This window comes from Cutaneotrichosporon cavernicola (genome assembly GCF_030864355.1).
Source record: "Cutaneotrichosporon cavernicola HIS019 DNA, chromosome: 7a".
In the NCBI taxonomy this organism is placed as follows: Eukaryota; Fungi; Basidiomycota; class Tremellomycetes; order Trichosporonales; family Trichosporonaceae; genus Cutaneotrichosporon; species Cutaneotrichosporon cavernicola.
Window position 1 is genome coordinate 363,446 of NC_083399.1, and position 16,729 is coordinate 380,174.

Sequence of the window (16,729 nt, forward strand, 5' to 3'; positions counted from 1 at the left end):
GCGAGAACCCATGGCCTCGGGAAGCGACGAATCTCTCGGTCCCCAAAGTCGGCTGGTCCATGGTGCCACCCACCCACCACGTACCTACAGGATGGTACAACCTTCCGCCATGTTCTCACCACGACGCGCGCGACAACAATCCGCAGCTTCAAATTCTGACACTTGTCCATTCTTCACTTCACCTGACTTGACTCACAAACCTCTCCCAGAGCCCACCCCCTCACCACAGGTATATCTCGCCTCTAGCCGTTACGGCCGTCACTGAAGATTGGGGAAATGCAGGTTCTGAAACTCAAGAATCCCCTCGGTCTGTGATTGAAGCCGTCCTCATGCGAACTGTGATATGCATATTGTACATGGCTAGTCGAGCCTGCTGTACACCTCTTCATCTGTTGGTCCGACGGCTGGCCGAACGAGACGGTGGAAGCTGGTCGACTTTGTTCGGATATCGCGGGGATTGAGGTTGGAGAGGTAACCCATCGCGAGCGACTCCCAAGCATGGTATCTGGGAATGGATGAGCTCTCTCTCTCTCTCTCAAACTCACGAATACTGTTTTGACCAATCGTACCCATCCTCTGTGTGTACGATTTTAATCTCGTCTCCGCTCCATAGAGGCCAAAACATGGCCTTTGAATTGAGAACCTGGATTTGGTCTGGGAACAACTGTGCCAGTTCCCAAGGTTTGTCGACTGAATGTCCAGCCCAATTATCCCCATTAAACGTGACGTACGTCTTGAGCCAATTCTTAATAAACGGCGCATGTGGTTCGGCAATAATAACCCCATTACACAACCCCGTAGGCTGCATTTCGGTACGCCGGGAATCGGGACTGGCCTCCATGCCCATGGTTGTCGAGGCGTACAGGAGGTCGTCAAAGTCGCGGACGCTGGGATGAGTGGAAATAAAAAACCCAACTCACATGAACATGTCAATGTCGAGGTAGATGCCACCCATTCGCTCGAGGACCCACAGGCGGACCAAGTCGGCCTTGTGTGCGAAATGATTTACTTCGCGGCCATAGATTGTGTCGGGAGCCTTGACCTTGATGAGGGTCAGGTGGGGCTTGATGAGGTCCCACCACGGGCCGGTGGGTTCGTTCTGGTAGTGGCTGGGTTGAGTGGGTGTGCGGGCAACCAAATCAAACTCACAAGTATATCTTGTCTGGCTTGAGATTGACCAACGCACTCCTCATCCCAAGGTACGCATAGTACGGCAGAGGGGGCACCTGTTCGCCATTGCGTACTGGCTTGAGCCCATAAACGTAGTGCACGACATTAGGTACGCGCATTCCGGCCTTTGGGGCGAGTGGCTGTGGAAGTTTACCGAGAATATTAGCCCCATTGACGGTCGGGAAGCGCGAGGGGGGTACTGCAGATGGCGATCGGATGTCTGGGATGTTGGACGACGTGGCCCATGGCGACCAGAGCGGGCGGTTATATTGGACGATGAAAAGGAGGAGGAGGAGGAAGAGGACGGTGCCTCCCATAAGAGAGCGGCGGGTGTTGGATGCCTTGGGTCAGCCGGTTGGTGGAGGCTTGGAGGGTGGGTGGAGGTTGAGAAAGAGATTGTGCGGAAGAGGGAGAGGGTTTGGACTTACGCCTAGACGCCGGATATGGGAGATCATCTTGACATCGACTCGACTACTGTAATGAGAAACGGGTCAAGAGGAAAGAGCAAGGTGTAAGAGGTCGTCGTTGGAGGTGGCAGAAGAGCAACACCAAGTTCAGGCACTGGTATGATACAGGGAGGGTACAAGGTGGAGGTCCGTGTCACATGGCTCTATTGGTGGCAATCACTGGCTTGTACAGGTCAGGGTTGAAACAGTCACGACCACAGCTACTGGCGCGCAACACACCCCGCATCCATCCTCAAGCTACAACTACTACTCCTCGTTCACCCACCGCTCTGCGTATTCGCCAATGTAGGGAAGCCAGTACCGGTTCAGCCCCTCTTGCGCGTCCTTGTAGGCCCGGTATGCGGAATACAGTGCCGCACCGACGCCGGCCAACACGATCAGCGTCTTGAGGAACGCAGGGAAAGGGAGGAGGAGGTTGGTGATGAGGATAAAGGTGAGGATTGGGGTTGTGAGGAGGGCGGATTGGTAGGCTGGGATTAGCGTGTGGTGTATAGAGGCAAGAAAGCATGCGAGGCAAGCAAACGGGCCCACCGCTCCGTCCGGCTGCCAATAACCAGGCTACTGATCGGATCACCGCGACTCACCGTGAAAGCGCACATAGTCGTTCTGAGTCTCGAGGATCAGCAGGAGCAACGCTGCTGTCAGCTTGCAACACTAGTCTGTCCAAGCTCACCTGACAGCGGCCCACCGAGGTACGCCGCCGCAGCCATCATGTCGATCCGCCACCCGAACCGGCTCTCCCACGCGTTGACGCGGTCCTCGCTGGCACTAGCCCCCGAATGCCCCCCGTTTCCGTACGCGTACGCCTGTGACTCGACGTCGTTGCTGTAGGCCTGAGCCTGGACCGTTGGGTCAGACGTGGACCCGCCAGCCTGGTATGACGAGTATGACGAGTCGCTGGTGTGTCAAAATTGGCGTGAGAGCAATTGATCATTAGGCGGGCGGACAGGTCAGATGGAGGATGGAGCAAGGTGCATCAGAAGCGGGCGGTGCAGAAAGGAAAGGAACGCGTTAGTCCTGCTTTGCTGTCTAGTCTGCCTCCGCAACACCCACCGGCTGAACCACGGCTTCTTTCCCTTGTTGGCTTTCCGCCCAAAACCAGTGTCCTCATCAGCGTGCTGGTCGGGCGGCGGCTGGTCTGCTGTTAGCTGTCAATAAAGGCACATAAGCTTACATGGTGAGAAGTTCATGGCTTGGGGCTAGGACTGGGGAAGGTGGGACACTTGGGCTTTGTTTCGGTTGAGGCCGATGTATGAGTTGCGTGACTGAGGTGACTGATTGATGATAGACAAACTTGTTGAAAGAGATGAATGATGATGGATGAATGATGAAAGGGTTGCCTCCAGGCATCGTCGTCTCAATCTCAATGAGCCGCTGGCTTGGCCGCAGCGACGATCCCGCGACGTCACTGCATTGCATCCCGCGTTCCAACCTTCCACCGTACGAATATCCACAACCCCTTTATTTCATTTTGTCCTACCACGTGGTCAGCCGGAGCCAAACAACCATCCCAGCCTGCAACTGCAACATGCATTCATCGCGCTTCCTTCATCCGACTCAACACAATGGCCACAATAATCTTCCCCAAGTTATCGCTCAAGGAGAGCCTCAACCGCGCGCCTGGTGCGCCGGCGTTCGAACTCGGCTTTGAGGCGTTCCAAGACAAGATGGTCGCCTTCACCGAGGCGATCGACGCGTACGTCCTACGCGAGAAGGAGGCCATCTCGCAGAGCGCGGCGCAACACACCGCCGCCGTGCGTAACCTACACGCGGAAAAGGAAGATACCGAGGCGCGTATTGAAGATGCGCGTGCGAGGGAGCGCGAGATGCTCGAGAGTGCGTTACTTGTTGGTGTCAAGCTGATGCAGATATCGAGGCTGAGCGTCACCACCTCACCGGTCTGACGGCGAGTGTTGGAAGGTTGCATTCGCAGCTCAACAAACTTCGCGAACAGGGGTCGACGCTGGATGGCGAATTGTCGGGAGTACGTCGCGAGGTCGGGGTTGAGCGCGCCACAAAGGAACGCCAGGTCAAGATACTGAGCGACATGGGGGGCGCCGACGAGACGCAACTTGCTATACTTGAGGGTGCGCTTGGGCTGAAGATTGCCGGCGTCGCGGGTAAGTTTCGAGGAAGCTAAAGATGAGTCAATGAGTTGACCGCAGACGGCCGCCTGTTGTTCACGTTCACCCTCATCGACTCGGCCAAGCCCTACCGCGAGTTCTGCTTCGTCCTCGACGTCAAGGACGAGTATGCCGTACCACTGTGCGACCCACCAATCGCGACGGGCGAACTGGTGGCGCAGCTCAACGCCGACAGGGACCTTGGCGCGTTTGTGCGGCGAGGTGAGCTCAATGTCTAGAAAGCCAGCTGACATCAGTTCGCGCTGCGTTTGTTGCCCACGCCGCGCGATAGTGACCTTGGTTACACGGCCGCCATGTTGTACACTATTGCCTAGAATCTGTCATGTAACAATGTCACAATGTCACCATGTCGTCATGCAAGAGAAGAGAAGTAATACATCGCGCGTTTAACGCGCACCGCCCCTCTGGCGCTTTTACTCTGGCGCATACTCAATGTCGCCGTCAAAGTTGACACGACCACGCGTAACCTTCTCGCCCTTTGACTTGACCAGGTCCTCGACATTCTTATGCTTGCCGTCGCCAGTGACTTCCTGCGTGTTAGCTGGAGTCCGTATTCGTTGTCTCCCTTCCCAAGCTCCACTCACATTAAACCACCCCAAGTTGTCCGCAATCAAGTGCCGCGCCTTACATTCGGGACACTGGATGAGAACAACCCCCTTTTCGTACGAGTGGCGCTTGAATTCGTGCGTCGACCGGTGCCCACACACGGGATTACCCTTCTCCGGTCCGGCCTGGCAAGTGAACGTGAGCGAGAGGCGTGGCTCGATCTTCCCAATAGGTTGTTTGCCGGTACTCCCGCCCTCTGCCTCCTTCTCAGGTGCGCCGAGGACGGGCGAGTCGGGGTTCGGAGGGGATGAGTACCACCTCGTCGGCGAGGCGATTCCAGAAGTGACATATGCCGAGTGCACAACTGGCCGAGGCGCGCGCACGAGTGTCTGGCGCGCGGCCACAAAAGAGCGCGAGAGGAAAGTCCGGGCCAATGTGGATGTCATGGTGAGTCCAAGTGCAAAGTGCTCGAGTATGGGGCTTTTCGTGTGAGCTTTTGTTGATGAGACGTGAGAAATGGTAACTGGAGTGGAAGAGTGGAGGCTTCGCCGACATTCGTCCAATTTCGCCACCCAACGCCGTGCCTGGATCCTCGGGGTGGAGACAAGCCGACTTGGCCTTGGACCTGACTTTAACTCCATCTCTCTCTCTCTCTCCGTCTTGTTCATTTCAGCTACTTTTTCGCCATGCACGCCCCTCTCGGAGTACCACATCGCCAGGTTGGTACGTATCTTCTTCTCCCTCTCCCTCTCCATTTCCCTCTCCCTCTCCCTCTCCCTCTCCCTCTCCTTCTCCTCTCCCCTGCCACCCGTCCGAGCTAACCGCCAGCCTGCGCAGAGCTCATCGAGGCAATTGAGGAGTGTCATGCGCGCGGGATGATTCCCAAGTTCTTGGGCGCGTGTAATTCCCACAAGCTCGCGCTGAACATGTGTTTGCGGCAGGAGGTGAGTTAAAGAGCGAGCAAGTCGGGACAAACGACAGGCTGGATGGTCTGAAGAGTTGATATGGATCGACCAGCATGGCCTGAAGAGTTGAGATGGATCGACCAGCATGGCCGAGTTTACGATTGCACTGCACTGGTAACCACCGCTGACCTCAGCGCATCGACCGCACGGCACGCAACCGCGAGGCGAGCAAGGTCCGTACCCGGAAAAAGGAGGAGGCGTGGGCACGGCTGGACGCCGAGCGCGCAGAGGCGCAAAAGGCGTAGACTGTATCACCATTGCATGTGGATTAGTGCGGGAGGTTTCGGAGAGTCGGAGAGCAACAAATCTGGAGGCGTCCGAGGCCCGAGACCACCATGCTGCATCCATGGTATTTGCATCTTGTTCATCCATGAAAGGTCGCCGAGGGCCGAGCCACGAGCTGAAGCACATTGTTCTACTATCATTCGGATATTCAAATCATAATAGCGCCCCCCAGCAGGATGGAAATTGATCCCGTCTGACCCACTCATCAGTGATCCTTTTGATCAACTTTGGCCCATGGGCAGGCATGTTTTTGGGCAGTCACAGCTGACACACAAACACACCGTGCACCGGTACATTTGGATGTATCTTGTCTTCATCTCCATCTCCGTCTCCGTGTCTCCTTCCGAAGGCTGTAGACGGGTTAGATAGGTCGCACGACCTGCCACAGGCCTGTCCCACCTGCACACCACTCGCTGCCATGGCCACGTGGTTGACACAAACGTCATTCGCCAGATATTGAGGGTCAACAAACATCGACCTCGCCGCTATCGATCAACTGGACTCAATCCTCCCACATCCGCATCCACATCGCCATCTGCACCATGCTCTCGATCCTGCGCAACGCCGTCGCCCCGGCGCGTCGGGAGATGCTCGTCGTCCGCGCGCTGTCCACCACGTCGCCCGTGCTCCTGGAGGCGGCCAAGCGCGGGCGGCCCAAGGGAAGCCTTAACGCGCCCAAGACTGGCGACGCTGCCTCAGCCAAGGCTACCAAGCCCAAGGCCAAGAAGGCCGAGAAGCCTAAGAAGCTCACAAAGGCCACGATCCCTGGTTAGTCTTGCCTCGAGGCCTAGCATACCAATCTTCCCTACAAGTCTACCCTCAGACCTACCTCCCAAGCCTCCCTCTCCCTCCAGACATGGCCTCGCCTCGCTGCGCTAGACTCCGCTAACCCCAGCCGAGGACGTCCCGCCCAAGCGCCCAATGTCGGCATACGCCCGCTTCTTCAAGGAGTGGTTTGAGAAGAACGGAGACTCGCTGCGTCAGCAGGGCAAGCTCGACATCACCCAGTTGAGCCGGACAATCGGCACGGCCTGGTCGGACCTGCAGGTCTCTGACCCAGCCAAGGTCGAGCGCATGAAGGCACAAGCCAAGGTCGACCAGGAAGCCTTCGAAAAGGCCTACGGTGACTGGTACTTTGCGCGCACGCCCGCCGAGCGTACTGTCGTCGAGAAGGCCCTCGGACGCCGTCTCCAATTCCCAGGCGGCCGTGCAGCATTTAATCGTGACCTCCGTGACCGTCCCGGAAACCCCGGTCGCCCGAGCTCGAGCTTCTTTGAGTACCTCCGCAGCCTGCAGCCCGAACTCAAGAACCACCCGGACATTGCGGGCAAGCCTGGTATCGAGTCACACCAGGCCATTGCTAAGATTGCGGCCGAGCGGTGGCGTACCCTTCCAGAGGCGGAGAAGGAGGTTTGTTTGGAGGTTTCTGAATATACTGACAACAGCACTGGAAGCAGGTTACCACGGAGCGTAGGGAGAAGTTTAACGAGTGGTTCAAGACGCAGAAGGAGTCTGGCCCGCAGAAGTAGGCGCGACGCGATGCGATGGATGGTAGACTGCTCTCGTGGTGCGGTTAGCCAAGGTCAGGGAAGAAGGGTACTCACCGCATGTCGCTCAAGCCGCGCATCTGCTCGCACACAATGTGTAACAGACAGTAGGTGGGATCGAGGTAATAAACTACCAACATGCTTGTTAGCAGAGGCAAGAGAGCGCAGCGTCAAACGAGCGATCCAAGTGGTAACCGACTACCTGCAGCTGCAGTGACGGACCCACAATCGAGACACGTCTAGACGACTGGGCTGCCTGACGAATTCGGTCTGGGGTTGGTCCTGGGGGACTCCAGCTTCCACAATCACCGGCGGCGGCAGAGGCACCCGTTCTTCCCATTGCAAAGCACACAAAGCCAAACATGTCGTGAATTCGCGTCAAGCTTAGTCCGGGATTTACGGTCGACGAGAGTCTCACGCTGGCTCCCCAGGCTCTGACCCTGATATCCGCTCGACCTCTCCTCACTTGGCCTGTCGTCGCCCTCTCCTCACTTGGCCTGTCGTCGCCCTCTCCTCACTTGGGCCTGTCGTCGCCCTCGCTACCAGAGCCCAATGATCACTGTCCATTGTTCATATCCATTATTCCCAACTGACCCCTCCTAATGACCCGGCAACACCGGCTTGTCCCTTGTCCCTTGTTGGTTGTCGCTCGTCGCGCAGCCCCTAGAGAGCCATCAAGTTGCCCTTCATGTCGGAATACGCGCTCTGGCGTGCCAACGACCCTCCCGGTGTGAGCGTGCCCTCGGGCGCCCCTACCGACCCCGAAGCAGTCGACCCAACCCAGGAGTGGTCAAATGTTGGCGGCATCTCTCCGACTGGCGTAGCGTCTCCGATTCCAAGCGATCCCGCATCCGTGGCGAGATGATGAGCTGGCTCTGGTTGAGGGCCGAGTTTGGCGGGCGCACGACTACTGACACCGGGAGGCATCATGCCTGCTGCAAGGCCTGCAAGGCTGCCCGCATACGCGCCACTGGAGTTAGCTATTGTGGGGATTGGGGCTCACGGAACACTTGACGACGAGTCAGACCACGACATATGGTGCGTGCTCATCGAACTCCTCAGGTCGCTACCTGAGAGCGTGCCGTGAGGGTGCAGATGCGTCATCTGGGGATGCATCTGCGCGGGGGGATCCTCCCGGTCGATGACAAAGGGCGTGGCGTCATACTCTTGGTCGTGGTACGACTGGGCGCGGGTTGACCTGGGGTTAGATAATAATCAAATTAATGCGACTTACTTTGACTGAGACTTTTTGCGACGGAAGAACCAGATCGCCAACCCAATAGCAGCGAGGAGGACGACGCCGCCAACGACAGCGCCAATAATAGCGCCGAGGGGCACGCTCTGCTTGCTCGAGCTCGAGCTCGAGCCGGGGTTCCCGCCAATGACATTATTCGCCTTGGCCTTGGCTGTCGTAGGTACTTTCCAGAGCGTCAAGGAGGTGATGTCAAGCCAAGCGAGTTTGTCGTCTTGCTGTCCTTGATCCTGCATATTCGACACAGTGAGCTTGTATTCTGTGTCGGGGTCTAGGCCAACGGCGAATAGTGTCGTCTGGAGGACTTGCCACGTCGTGCAAGCCCATACATTTGTTTCGAGGTCACCATTAGGTGGAGCCGGGTCGAGTACAACCCGGACCATGCCGTGGTTGATATTACTCGTTCCGTTGATGGCGACGAAACTGTTACCGACGCCGAGCGATATCTCGACACTATCGCGAAAGCCTTTTGTTCCAACGCGGCGGTTATCGTTACTCTGTTGGCCTCCCCACCCACCCGCCCCGCCATCGTCGCCCTTGAAGATGCCGAATTTCGGATCGGGAGAAAGCGAGTTATCCGCATTCAAAACGTAGGGATGAAAGGTGTGGGGGTTGGCCAGCGCTTGCGCGACCTGGTCCGCCCTCCCTCCAACTTCCATGTTCACGACTAGATGGGTGAAACTAATAACCCCCGCAGTCGGCCGCAAAGTCGCCTGATACCGCCCAAGCGGAAGATCCTTGAATGCGCCCAGCGAAATCGCCTTTGATCCCAACGTCCCCGTCGTTTCGACGTCTTGCTGGTTCGCCTGTCTTTTGCCAGCGATACTAATCGTCGCCGAGCCCGAATCTGAGTCTGAGGCGTTCCCACTCCCGTCGCCAGTGTCGAGGTAACCAAAGTACCCATAAAACTGGATGCCGGTTCCGTAAAACTCATAGTTTACCACTGCGTTTGGATTCGCGTCGCCCCGAATCCAGTGGTATCCGACTCCAGTACCGACTTGACCACCGCGGATACCACCGACTCTCTCAGACCAAGGAAACCCGGTAAACGATGCGTTCCACGACGAGCCGGCGTTGGTCCGGTTGGTCGAGTCGGGGCGGTAGTCGAGTTGTGCAGCGTACGAGTCGAGCGTGATTGTCGTCGAGGCTGCTAGGGCGGTTGTGGCAGCGAGAACTCCCACTAGTAGTGCCAGCATGACGAGTAACAAGAGCCGAGAAACTGGGGGAGAATGTGGACAACAAGAACCAGGAAACTGTGGGAGAATGTGGACACACGGGGGGTTTTAATGGGAACAGGCGTGTCAGAGCGCTGATGTCAAGCTCGGCCTTGGTGGTCCTGGTCTTTGACACAACAGAAGCGAGGTTAGGGGTTAGGGGGGGTAAGTCATGTGCGCAAGACATGCTTTCGCCATGGGTCGTGATGCATGGGCCATGAGCCATGGCGGGGGTTGATTCAGATACTGTACGGTAGTTGCAGCTGTGTAGCTCCTCGTTGCTGTGTGGGCTTATGGTAAGTACCGCAGAGGCCGTTCTCGTGCCGCAGGATAGGCCGGGTTTGTCGGGATGTCGGGATGTTGAAAGCGGTGTTGGCTAGTCCAGACCGCGGGGTGCACCTTGCAGACTGTTTCATCCAGGGGTACATGGGACACCGCCAGTTTCCGAGTTGGAATCCTCCGGAATTCTCGGAGTCCCAATCCTACTGTACATGCTCACTACAGCATTTCACTAGTCAATCTTTCGCAGGTACGCCTTCATCGCAAACCGCGAATGCCAGTATTCCTGCTCAAAACAACAGCTCATCTCCCGAGTCTTGTTCTCACGATGTTCAGAACACTCATTTCATCGCGCAACACATGTACGTAATTGTTCATACCTGCTGGGAATCGTCGCATAGTGGCCAAGTCGTCCACGTCCGTCTTAATTTTCGCTAATCACACCCACAAGGTGCCCCTCAGCCCCTCAAGTCGCGACCGACGACTGTGCGGCCGAATGGCGGCGCTTTTCGTCCAACCCGCTGGGCCAATTGGGCGCATCAGGTCGGCCACCGTCGCTCCACGTCGGGTTATACGTCGGCGGCATCTCACCCATGGGCGTAGCCCCGCGGAACGGGCCCGCATCTGTGGCGAGATGGTGTTGGGGCTCCTGATGGATGATGGGGGTGTTCCACATGAGGCCTGCGCCTGAGCCGCGGTGTGAAGTGTTGCTAGTATCAGCTCGGTAGCGGGGGGGGGAGCCTTACTAGGTTGCCGAGCCGTCCGACAGCGACATTACTCCCGACATGGTCGGCGAAGTCGGCTGGACGCCATACGGTTGGACGTCATACGGATCGATCATAGAGGGCGGTTCGTTCGGGTCTTCTCTGCCTGCAGCTGGGCTCAGATCCATCCATCCTTGGACGTACCGACATAGGGAGTCGACATGTACGACACGGGCTCGCCCTCGAAGAGTCTGTGTGAGCTGTGCTCAGACCAGACCTACCTATCCTCGCTAGACTTGCGGCGGCGCAGGAAGAAGTACCACGCAGCTAGGCCAGCTCCAACCAGGACTGCCACACCGCCCTTTGCATCAGCGAGGCCAGTTGGCTACGTACGACCACTCCACCAACGATAGGCCCAATGGGCGGGCTGTTCTTCTTGCCGTTATCCAACGTGCCGGGGTCTTGGCCAATGATGCCTGTCGCCTTGGCTGTCGAACTGCCGTCAGCACGACCACGGCACTCAAGCAAGACTTACGTTGTTGGCACCTTCCACAACGTGAGCGAGGTCAAGTCAAACCACACGTTGTAGGAGCTCGCCTGGCCATCCTGGCCCTGTACATTTGTAAGTGTCACGCTGTACTCGGTGTCCGGGTCAAGACCGGTTGCGAATAACACCGTGTCGAGCACTTGCCACGAAGTCGAGGCCCACATTTCCTGTTGGCTCTGCAGGCCGGATGGGGCAGGATCGACCTCGACGCGGAACATTCCGTGGTTCGTGTTGACAGTGCCGTTGATGGCGAGGAAGTTATTGCCGACGCCAAGGTTGATATGTACAGTCTCCTGGGCGACCTTGCTGCCGACGCGCTTGTTGTCGTCGCTCGACTGGCCGGCCCAGCTGCCCGTGGTTCCGTTTACGGTACTGCCTCCGGGTGGTCCCATGAATCTGCCAAACTTGGGGTTGATGCCAAGCGAGTTGTCACTGTTTACAATGTATGGGTCGTAGATGGAGGGGTTGGCGACCGCCTGTGTCACGGCTGATGCGCTGGTTTCAGCGCTTCCTCTCCTTTCCTGCCCTCTTACCTTCCCCCAACGTCCATCTGGATGACGACGTGAGTAAACGAAACAATGCCGCCTGTGGCGTGCATCGTCACAGTGTACGTCCCACGCGAGAGGTCGGAGTATTTGCCCAGCGAGACGGGGCGGCCAACGCCACTCATCGTCCCATTGCTCGGAACGTCTTGTAGCGCATCTGGCCCTCCAGTAAGGCTTAATGAGGTCATTCCAAAGCCATCTCCGCCAGCGCCATCCGAAACAGTCCCGTTGTCGAGGTATCCCCAATACCCAAAGAACTCGGCGCCTGTTCCATAAAAGGTGATGCTGACCGATGGTCCGTTGACTGTGCCTAATGCCCAGTGGTATCCCTGCCCCACACCTATCTTGCCACCTCGCTTATCCTGGCGATCGGCCCATGATATGCCGGTGAAGCTTGCATTCCAACTTGGACCTTGGCCAGTGTTGTTGGTCGAGTCGGGCTTGTACAAGAGCTGGGGTGTGTATGAGTCGAATGTGATTGGGGTGGATGTGGCGATAACCCAGCGTGCCAGCAGGGCGCCAGCCAGCCAGGCAAATGTCAGCATGGTGGCCAGTTTGTTAATGAGTAGGGGTTTAGGAAGGATGAGAGATATGGGATATGGTGTCAGAGAAGGCGAGGGAGGAAGAGGAAGAGGAAGATGAAGAAGATGAAAGCAGGATGAACGAGGCTGGGCTGTGCAGTCTGACAAGATGGGAGCGAGGATGGGGGCGCAAGATGTAGTTGGATAGTTAACTGTACCTGCTTGTCGAGCTTTGGGCTTTTCCCCATGTCACAAGTGGAGATCATGGAGATCTATGGTTTGAGTGGGTCCAGATATGATCAATTACACCGCCCTGTGTAGGAAGGTCATCAACACACCGCCTCCCTCTCTTCGGCGCCGCACACAGCTCTGGATGTTGGAGGCAGCTCGACGCAGGATCCAAGACGGTTGTTAATACCGTTGTTAAGACGGCTGTTCACATGTTAGCAAGAGACCTTAGATCTCAATACAATGATCTTTTGAGCGATTGGGCGGCCTCATTACACCTTGGTTCCATATTCCCTACCAAGCATTCCTTATAATCAGGGTGCCGAGTAGGCTTCGTACTCGGACTCATATTCGCTTTTCCCCCCCCGATCCCCCGACTCTGAATGACGTTAAGTTATTAACCTTTTGTTTAAAAGAGTACTCTTCGTACCGCCACTTTGCTCACAAGGCTTTAAACATTTCCCTCTGTCAGTTCATGTGATGTCTGGATCCCTTTGGGTCGTTCATGTTCACCCCTACCACTTAATATTTTAAACTACAATCTCATCCCTGATTAGTTGTTCTAATTCAGGTAACCATAATAGCAATTGCTATTATTAGATTAGTTACCCCGCTTAGAACGGATAAGCTTCCGCTCATTGTGCAATAAACCCCGCCATCGATCAAATACTGCCTCTGAGAGATGGAGCGCGGGTGGCCCCAGTCAACAGCCCTCGACCGCCTCTCATGGGCACTGGGCGCGTCAGGTGTCCGTGTATTTCTCGCGGGCCCAGGCAGTTACGCCTCCAGCGCTTCTCATAGTCCAGTGGAATCTCGTGGAATCTCGATGGGTGACTGATTATATAGGCAAGGTGGGAATGGGGATGGGGGTGGGGGTGGGCATGGTACTCCAAGGACTGAGGCGATGCTTCCTGTCCACAGATCTCCACCGGTAAAGAGATTTCATTCAATAGGTCGTCGAGGCGTCGGGGTTTTTTCACTCCTCGCCTCGAGACGTCGGACGGTCTCTCTGCCAAGAGTGTGCCCAAGCAAGAACCCATACAATACATGTGGCTGCTCTCGCGGGATCAGAAGATCAAAGGATCAGAAATAGGCAACATCACATCCTCACCCATTGACAAATGCATGCAAGAAAGATTACAGTCCCAAGATTAAAGCTTCCCACTAATGTCCACCTCGCCAGTCCACTCCTTGGTCATGAGGTCCGCCATGCGCCGAATGCCCTCGTCAACGTTGTGCTTTGGCTCGAAAGAGTACGCCAGGCGGAAGTTGCCCGACCCCTCCTCGTGCAGGCTGTGGCTTCCTCCCTCCCATGGGGTAAAGTACCAACCGGGGGTGACGAGGACGAGCGCCTCGACGAGGCGAATCCAGAACTTCTCCTCAAACGCTCGCACCCGCTCCTGGTCCGGCTTGTCAGCCTCGAACCCAGCCCACGCCGCATGCGTGTTGTAGTGCGCCTTGCACCAAATGAACATGCCTCCAATGGGCGGAACAAAGGAGAGGATTGCAGGCCCTCCTTTGCCCTTGGGAAAGGCAACCAGTCCAATTGCCCCAGGAACCCCAGCCTGCTCTGCCGGAACAAGGTCGAATGCCTCGGCCAACGCGTCGAGCATCCAGTCACGACGCACGCGGTACTGCTCGCACAGGTTGACGTTCCACTCGATGAAGCCGTCGACTCCCCACTTGTTCAGCAGCTCGCCGGTGATGATCTCAGAGAACGCGCTCGGTCCCTGCGTCTGCACCTCTGTACCGCGGACCAGGCGCTCCGTGAACATGGCGTTGCAGGTGAACCACCCAAGGCGCGCACCGGGGAAGAGCGTCTTGCTGAACGTGTCCATACGGATCACGCGGCCCTGCGTGTCAATGGTGAGGAACGAGCTGCTCATGTGCGAGAGGAAATCGTCAATGTCGGCCTTGGCTGCGGGTGGGGTCGACTGCTGGCCCACAACGTAGGCGGGGAACTGGAGCATGCAGTACGGGTCGTCCTCGATGATGATGACGTCTGGAGTTAGCAAAAAAAATAAAAAAAATCCTCGCTCTCGTCGCTCTCAAACCTGCACCACCAGAGGGCTTTCTTACGCCTACCAACTCCATATCCCACTCGACCTTGCGGTCTGTACTCACCATACTTGACACAAACGTCGTAGATCGCCTTGCGGCGCAAGGCACCCATGGTCGTGCCAAGTGGGTTCTGGCCAACAGGAACAGAGTACATGACCCGAGGCCTACGGCCCCGGCTCTCGTCCCACTCGGCGAGTCCCTTTGCCAATGCCTCGGGGCACATGCCCTCGCTGTCGCTGGGAATAGGGAACGACTTGACGCCCATAGGCACGAAACCCGCCTGCGCCGACGGGTAAATCTGCGAGTCGCAAATAATGTGGTCGCCGCTCTCAATGAGCAGAGTCAAGATCTTGATCCACCCGTCCGTGCTGCCGTTGTTGAGGAGGACGTCCCAGTCCGAGTAGGCCGGCGGCCAGAGCTTCTCCGTGAGCTCGCGGAGCGGGGTCTCGAGCTCTGTGAGCCCGCGACCACCGACGTACTGGAGGCCACGAACGATGTCGTAAGCTGGGGCGGGCGCGTTACGGGGGATAGAAATCTCCACGCTCTCAGCCGGCGGAGACGGGTTCTCGGGGTCCAAAACAGTGTTGGCGGGGTACACGCTGGCACTGAGCGAGTGCATTGGGAAAAAGTCGGGGGTAGGAAGACCACCAGCAAAGCTGATGATCCCCTTGACTTCCATGAACCGGATAATGTCCTTGAGCGGGGACGGCACGCGCGACCTGGCGAGCAGCGAGAGGTGGTGGGTAAGGTCCACGGCCTTGGGGCGGGTGTCGGCGGTCATTGTGTGTTGGGCTGTGTGTGTGTGTGTTTGTGTTGTGAGGCTCGGCACACGCCGAGATTGTCGCTGTGTTGGGCTGGGTAAAGCTGGTTAGGTAGTAGAGTGGAGCGCTGTTGGGCGTGGTGGATGAGGTGGGCGTCTTGGATATGGACACGAGACCTTCTTATACCTTGGCTTTGGAGCAGTTGTTCAGGATACGGACCAGGCCGACGCGGGGTCTCGGTCAACTTTCGAAGACTTGTGACGATCAGGTGCCTCGGCACCAAGGTGGGGTGACAGCATTCCGCGCGGTAAACCTCGGAATGTTGCCGACCCAAGCGCCAGACTCTGATGGCCCGCGCCTAGACTTTGGTACGCGCTGCGGAGGCGACCTCTAGCGCCCGAAAGAGGGCCGATGGCATCCGTAGTTCGAGTCAGTGTACAGTGGTGGCACAAGAGGCGGCACCAGTGACGGCACGCCGATCAGGAGTTTTCTACGGGGTGATTTCCTATCACATTGTTGGCCCATTCACCTCGAAGAACCCAACAACATGTGAATCTCGTCATCGCCATGTCGTTGCCTATGAATTTCTCCCATTCTTGCCTATGAATCTCGCAGCATCGCTATCATTGTTGCCCATCTCGATGTTGGCCCATCGCTTGCATGTTGGTCAGTGGGCCACGGATTGGCCCATGGCGTATGGAACATTGGCCCATGCGGTATGTATCTCGAAGATCCAAAACATTGCCCATCTTGTTCCGTCTTTGCCTACGTTTGTTGATTTCCTATCCATCTGCAGAGGTGTGACGAATCTGCTTCAAGGTACACTCGTCCACTGGTACACCGGCCACCGGATGGGTTATGAAATTCCGCTACAGTTGCTGGGGGTACAGGGATCAAGCGAGATCTGTTTGCCTTGACCCCAACATTTGGCGCGGGGCTACCATCTGCCAGCTGCCAACTGCCAGTTACCACAGACAAATGTTGTGGTTGTGGCGCCCTTCGGTTTGCAAACTTGGACTTCACAAGCGAATTGCAAGTGGGGGCCCAACCTGGGGACCTGGAAAACGCGGTAATGGCCGGCCATGGTGACACGGGCTCATGAACACGTGAACATGGTTCCAGTCATGGACATCTGGGATATCTCCGAGATAATATATATCTACGTGGCTTTAACAATAACAAGAGAGAATACTATGTAATGAGAATGCCACTCCGTTATCACCGGCACCCAACCGCGTCACCGTATCCACCGGGACCGACCAAGTCACCAGGATCCAAGTAGAAGCGAGTCGTCACCAACCGGGCATCCTTCATCATTACCACACTCATACTCGACGGGTCCCCCTTCCTTGCTTTACTCTTTCCTTTACTCCTCCGCCTCAGCTGCGGCTGCCCCTACCCTTTATCCATCGTCGTGCAATACCCCGCACGGCAAGCGATACCCTTCCCTGGCAAACCAGCATTGCGCCCTTACTCAACCTGTATCATCACCT

The 16,729-nt window shown here is 56.8% G+C and overlaps 9 protein-coding genes across 9 annotated transcripts; 3 read left to right on the plus strand and 6 right to left on the minus strand.

Moving 5' to 3' along the window:
- Nucleotides 1-360: 360 nt before the first annotated feature.
- Nucleotides 361-1,625, minus strand: CcaverHIS019_0701400 (uncharacterized protein; the record flags this gene model as incomplete). The annotated part of the gene is made up of 5 exons (XM_060603550.1): nt 361-505; nt 546-887; nt 921-1,109; nt 1,150-1,511; nt 1,599-1,625. The coding sequence occupies 5 exons, from the start codon at nt 1,623-1,625 to the stop codon at nt 361-363; spliced, it is 1,065 nt and encodes a 354-aa protein (XP_060459833.1).
- A 258-nt stretch (nt 1,626-1,883) lies between these two features.
- CcaverHIS019_0701410 (uncharacterized protein) lies at nt 1,884-2,827 on the minus strand (the record flags this gene model as incomplete). Its single annotated transcript, XM_060603551.1, has 5 exons — nt 1,884-2,107; nt 2,222-2,272; nt 2,311-2,534; nt 2,691-2,775; nt 2,812-2,827. 5 exons carry the CDS (start codon nt 2,825-2,827, stop codon nt 1,884-1,886), a joined length of 600 nt encoding a protein of 199 aa, XP_060459834.1.
- A 375-nt stretch (nt 2,828-3,202) lies between these two features.
- SPC25 (uncharacterized protein) lies at nt 3,203-4,052 on the plus strand (the record flags this gene model as incomplete). Its single annotated transcript, XM_060603552.1, has 4 exons — nt 3,203-3,473; nt 3,506-3,757; nt 3,803-3,982; nt 4,018-4,052. 4 exons carry the CDS (start codon nt 3,203-3,205, stop codon nt 4,050-4,052), a joined length of 738 nt encoding a protein of 245 aa, XP_060459835.1.
- A 142-nt stretch (nt 4,053-4,194) lies between these two features.
- Nucleotides 4,195-4,773, minus strand: CcaverHIS019_0701430 (uncharacterized protein; the record flags this gene model as incomplete). Its single annotated transcript, XM_060603553.1, has 2 exons — nt 4,195-4,311; nt 4,366-4,773. The coding sequence occupies 2 exons, from the start codon at nt 4,771-4,773 to the stop codon at nt 4,195-4,197; spliced, it is 525 nt and encodes a 174-aa protein (XP_060459836.1).
- Nucleotides 4,774-5,013: 240 nt separating this feature from the next.
- CcaverHIS019_0701440 (uncharacterized protein) lies at nt 5,014-5,537 on the plus strand (the record flags this gene model as incomplete). The annotated part of the gene is made up of 3 exons (XM_060603554.1): nt 5,014-5,050; nt 5,156-5,271; nt 5,427-5,537. 3 exons carry the CDS (start codon nt 5,014-5,016, stop codon nt 5,535-5,537), a joined length of 264 nt encoding a protein of 87 aa, XP_060459837.1.
- Nucleotides 5,538-6,119: 582 nt separating this feature from the next.
- CcaverHIS019_0701450 (uncharacterized protein) lies at nt 6,120-7,106 on the plus strand (the record flags this gene model as incomplete). Its single annotated transcript, XM_060603556.1, has 3 exons — nt 6,120-6,345; nt 6,473-6,987; nt 7,023-7,106. The coding sequence occupies 3 exons, from the start codon at nt 6,120-6,122 to the stop codon at nt 7,104-7,106; spliced, it is 825 nt and encodes a 274-aa protein (XP_060459838.1).
- Nucleotides 7,107-7,787: 681 nt separating this feature from the next.
- On the minus strand, nt 7,788-9,572 carry CcaverHIS019_0701460 (uncharacterized protein; the record flags this gene model as incomplete). The annotated part of the gene is made up of 3 exons (XM_060603557.1): nt 7,788-8,094; nt 8,128-8,322; nt 8,359-9,572. 3 exons carry the CDS (start codon nt 9,570-9,572, stop codon nt 7,788-7,790), a joined length of 1,716 nt encoding a protein of 571 aa, XP_060459839.1.
- Nucleotides 9,573-10,335: 763 nt separating this feature from the next.
- CcaverHIS019_0701470 (uncharacterized protein) lies at nt 10,336-12,210 on the minus strand (the record flags this gene model as incomplete). The annotated part of the gene is made up of 7 exons (XM_060603558.1): nt 10,336-10,579; nt 10,616-10,739; nt 10,778-10,824; nt 10,855-10,934; nt 10,967-11,069; nt 11,109-11,615; nt 11,654-12,210. The coding sequence occupies 7 exons, from the start codon at nt 12,208-12,210 to the stop codon at nt 10,336-10,338; spliced, it is 1,662 nt and encodes a 553-aa protein (XP_060459840.1).
- A 1,355-nt stretch (nt 12,211-13,565) lies between these two features.
- CcaverHIS019_0701480 (uncharacterized protein) lies at nt 13,566-15,256 on the minus strand (the record flags this gene model as incomplete). The annotated part of the gene is made up of 2 exons (XM_060603559.1): nt 13,566-14,416; nt 14,539-15,256. The coding sequence occupies 2 exons, from the start codon at nt 15,254-15,256 to the stop codon at nt 13,566-13,568; spliced, it is 1,569 nt and encodes a 522-aa protein (XP_060459841.1).
- Nucleotides 15,257-16,729: the final 1,473 nt, after the last annotated feature.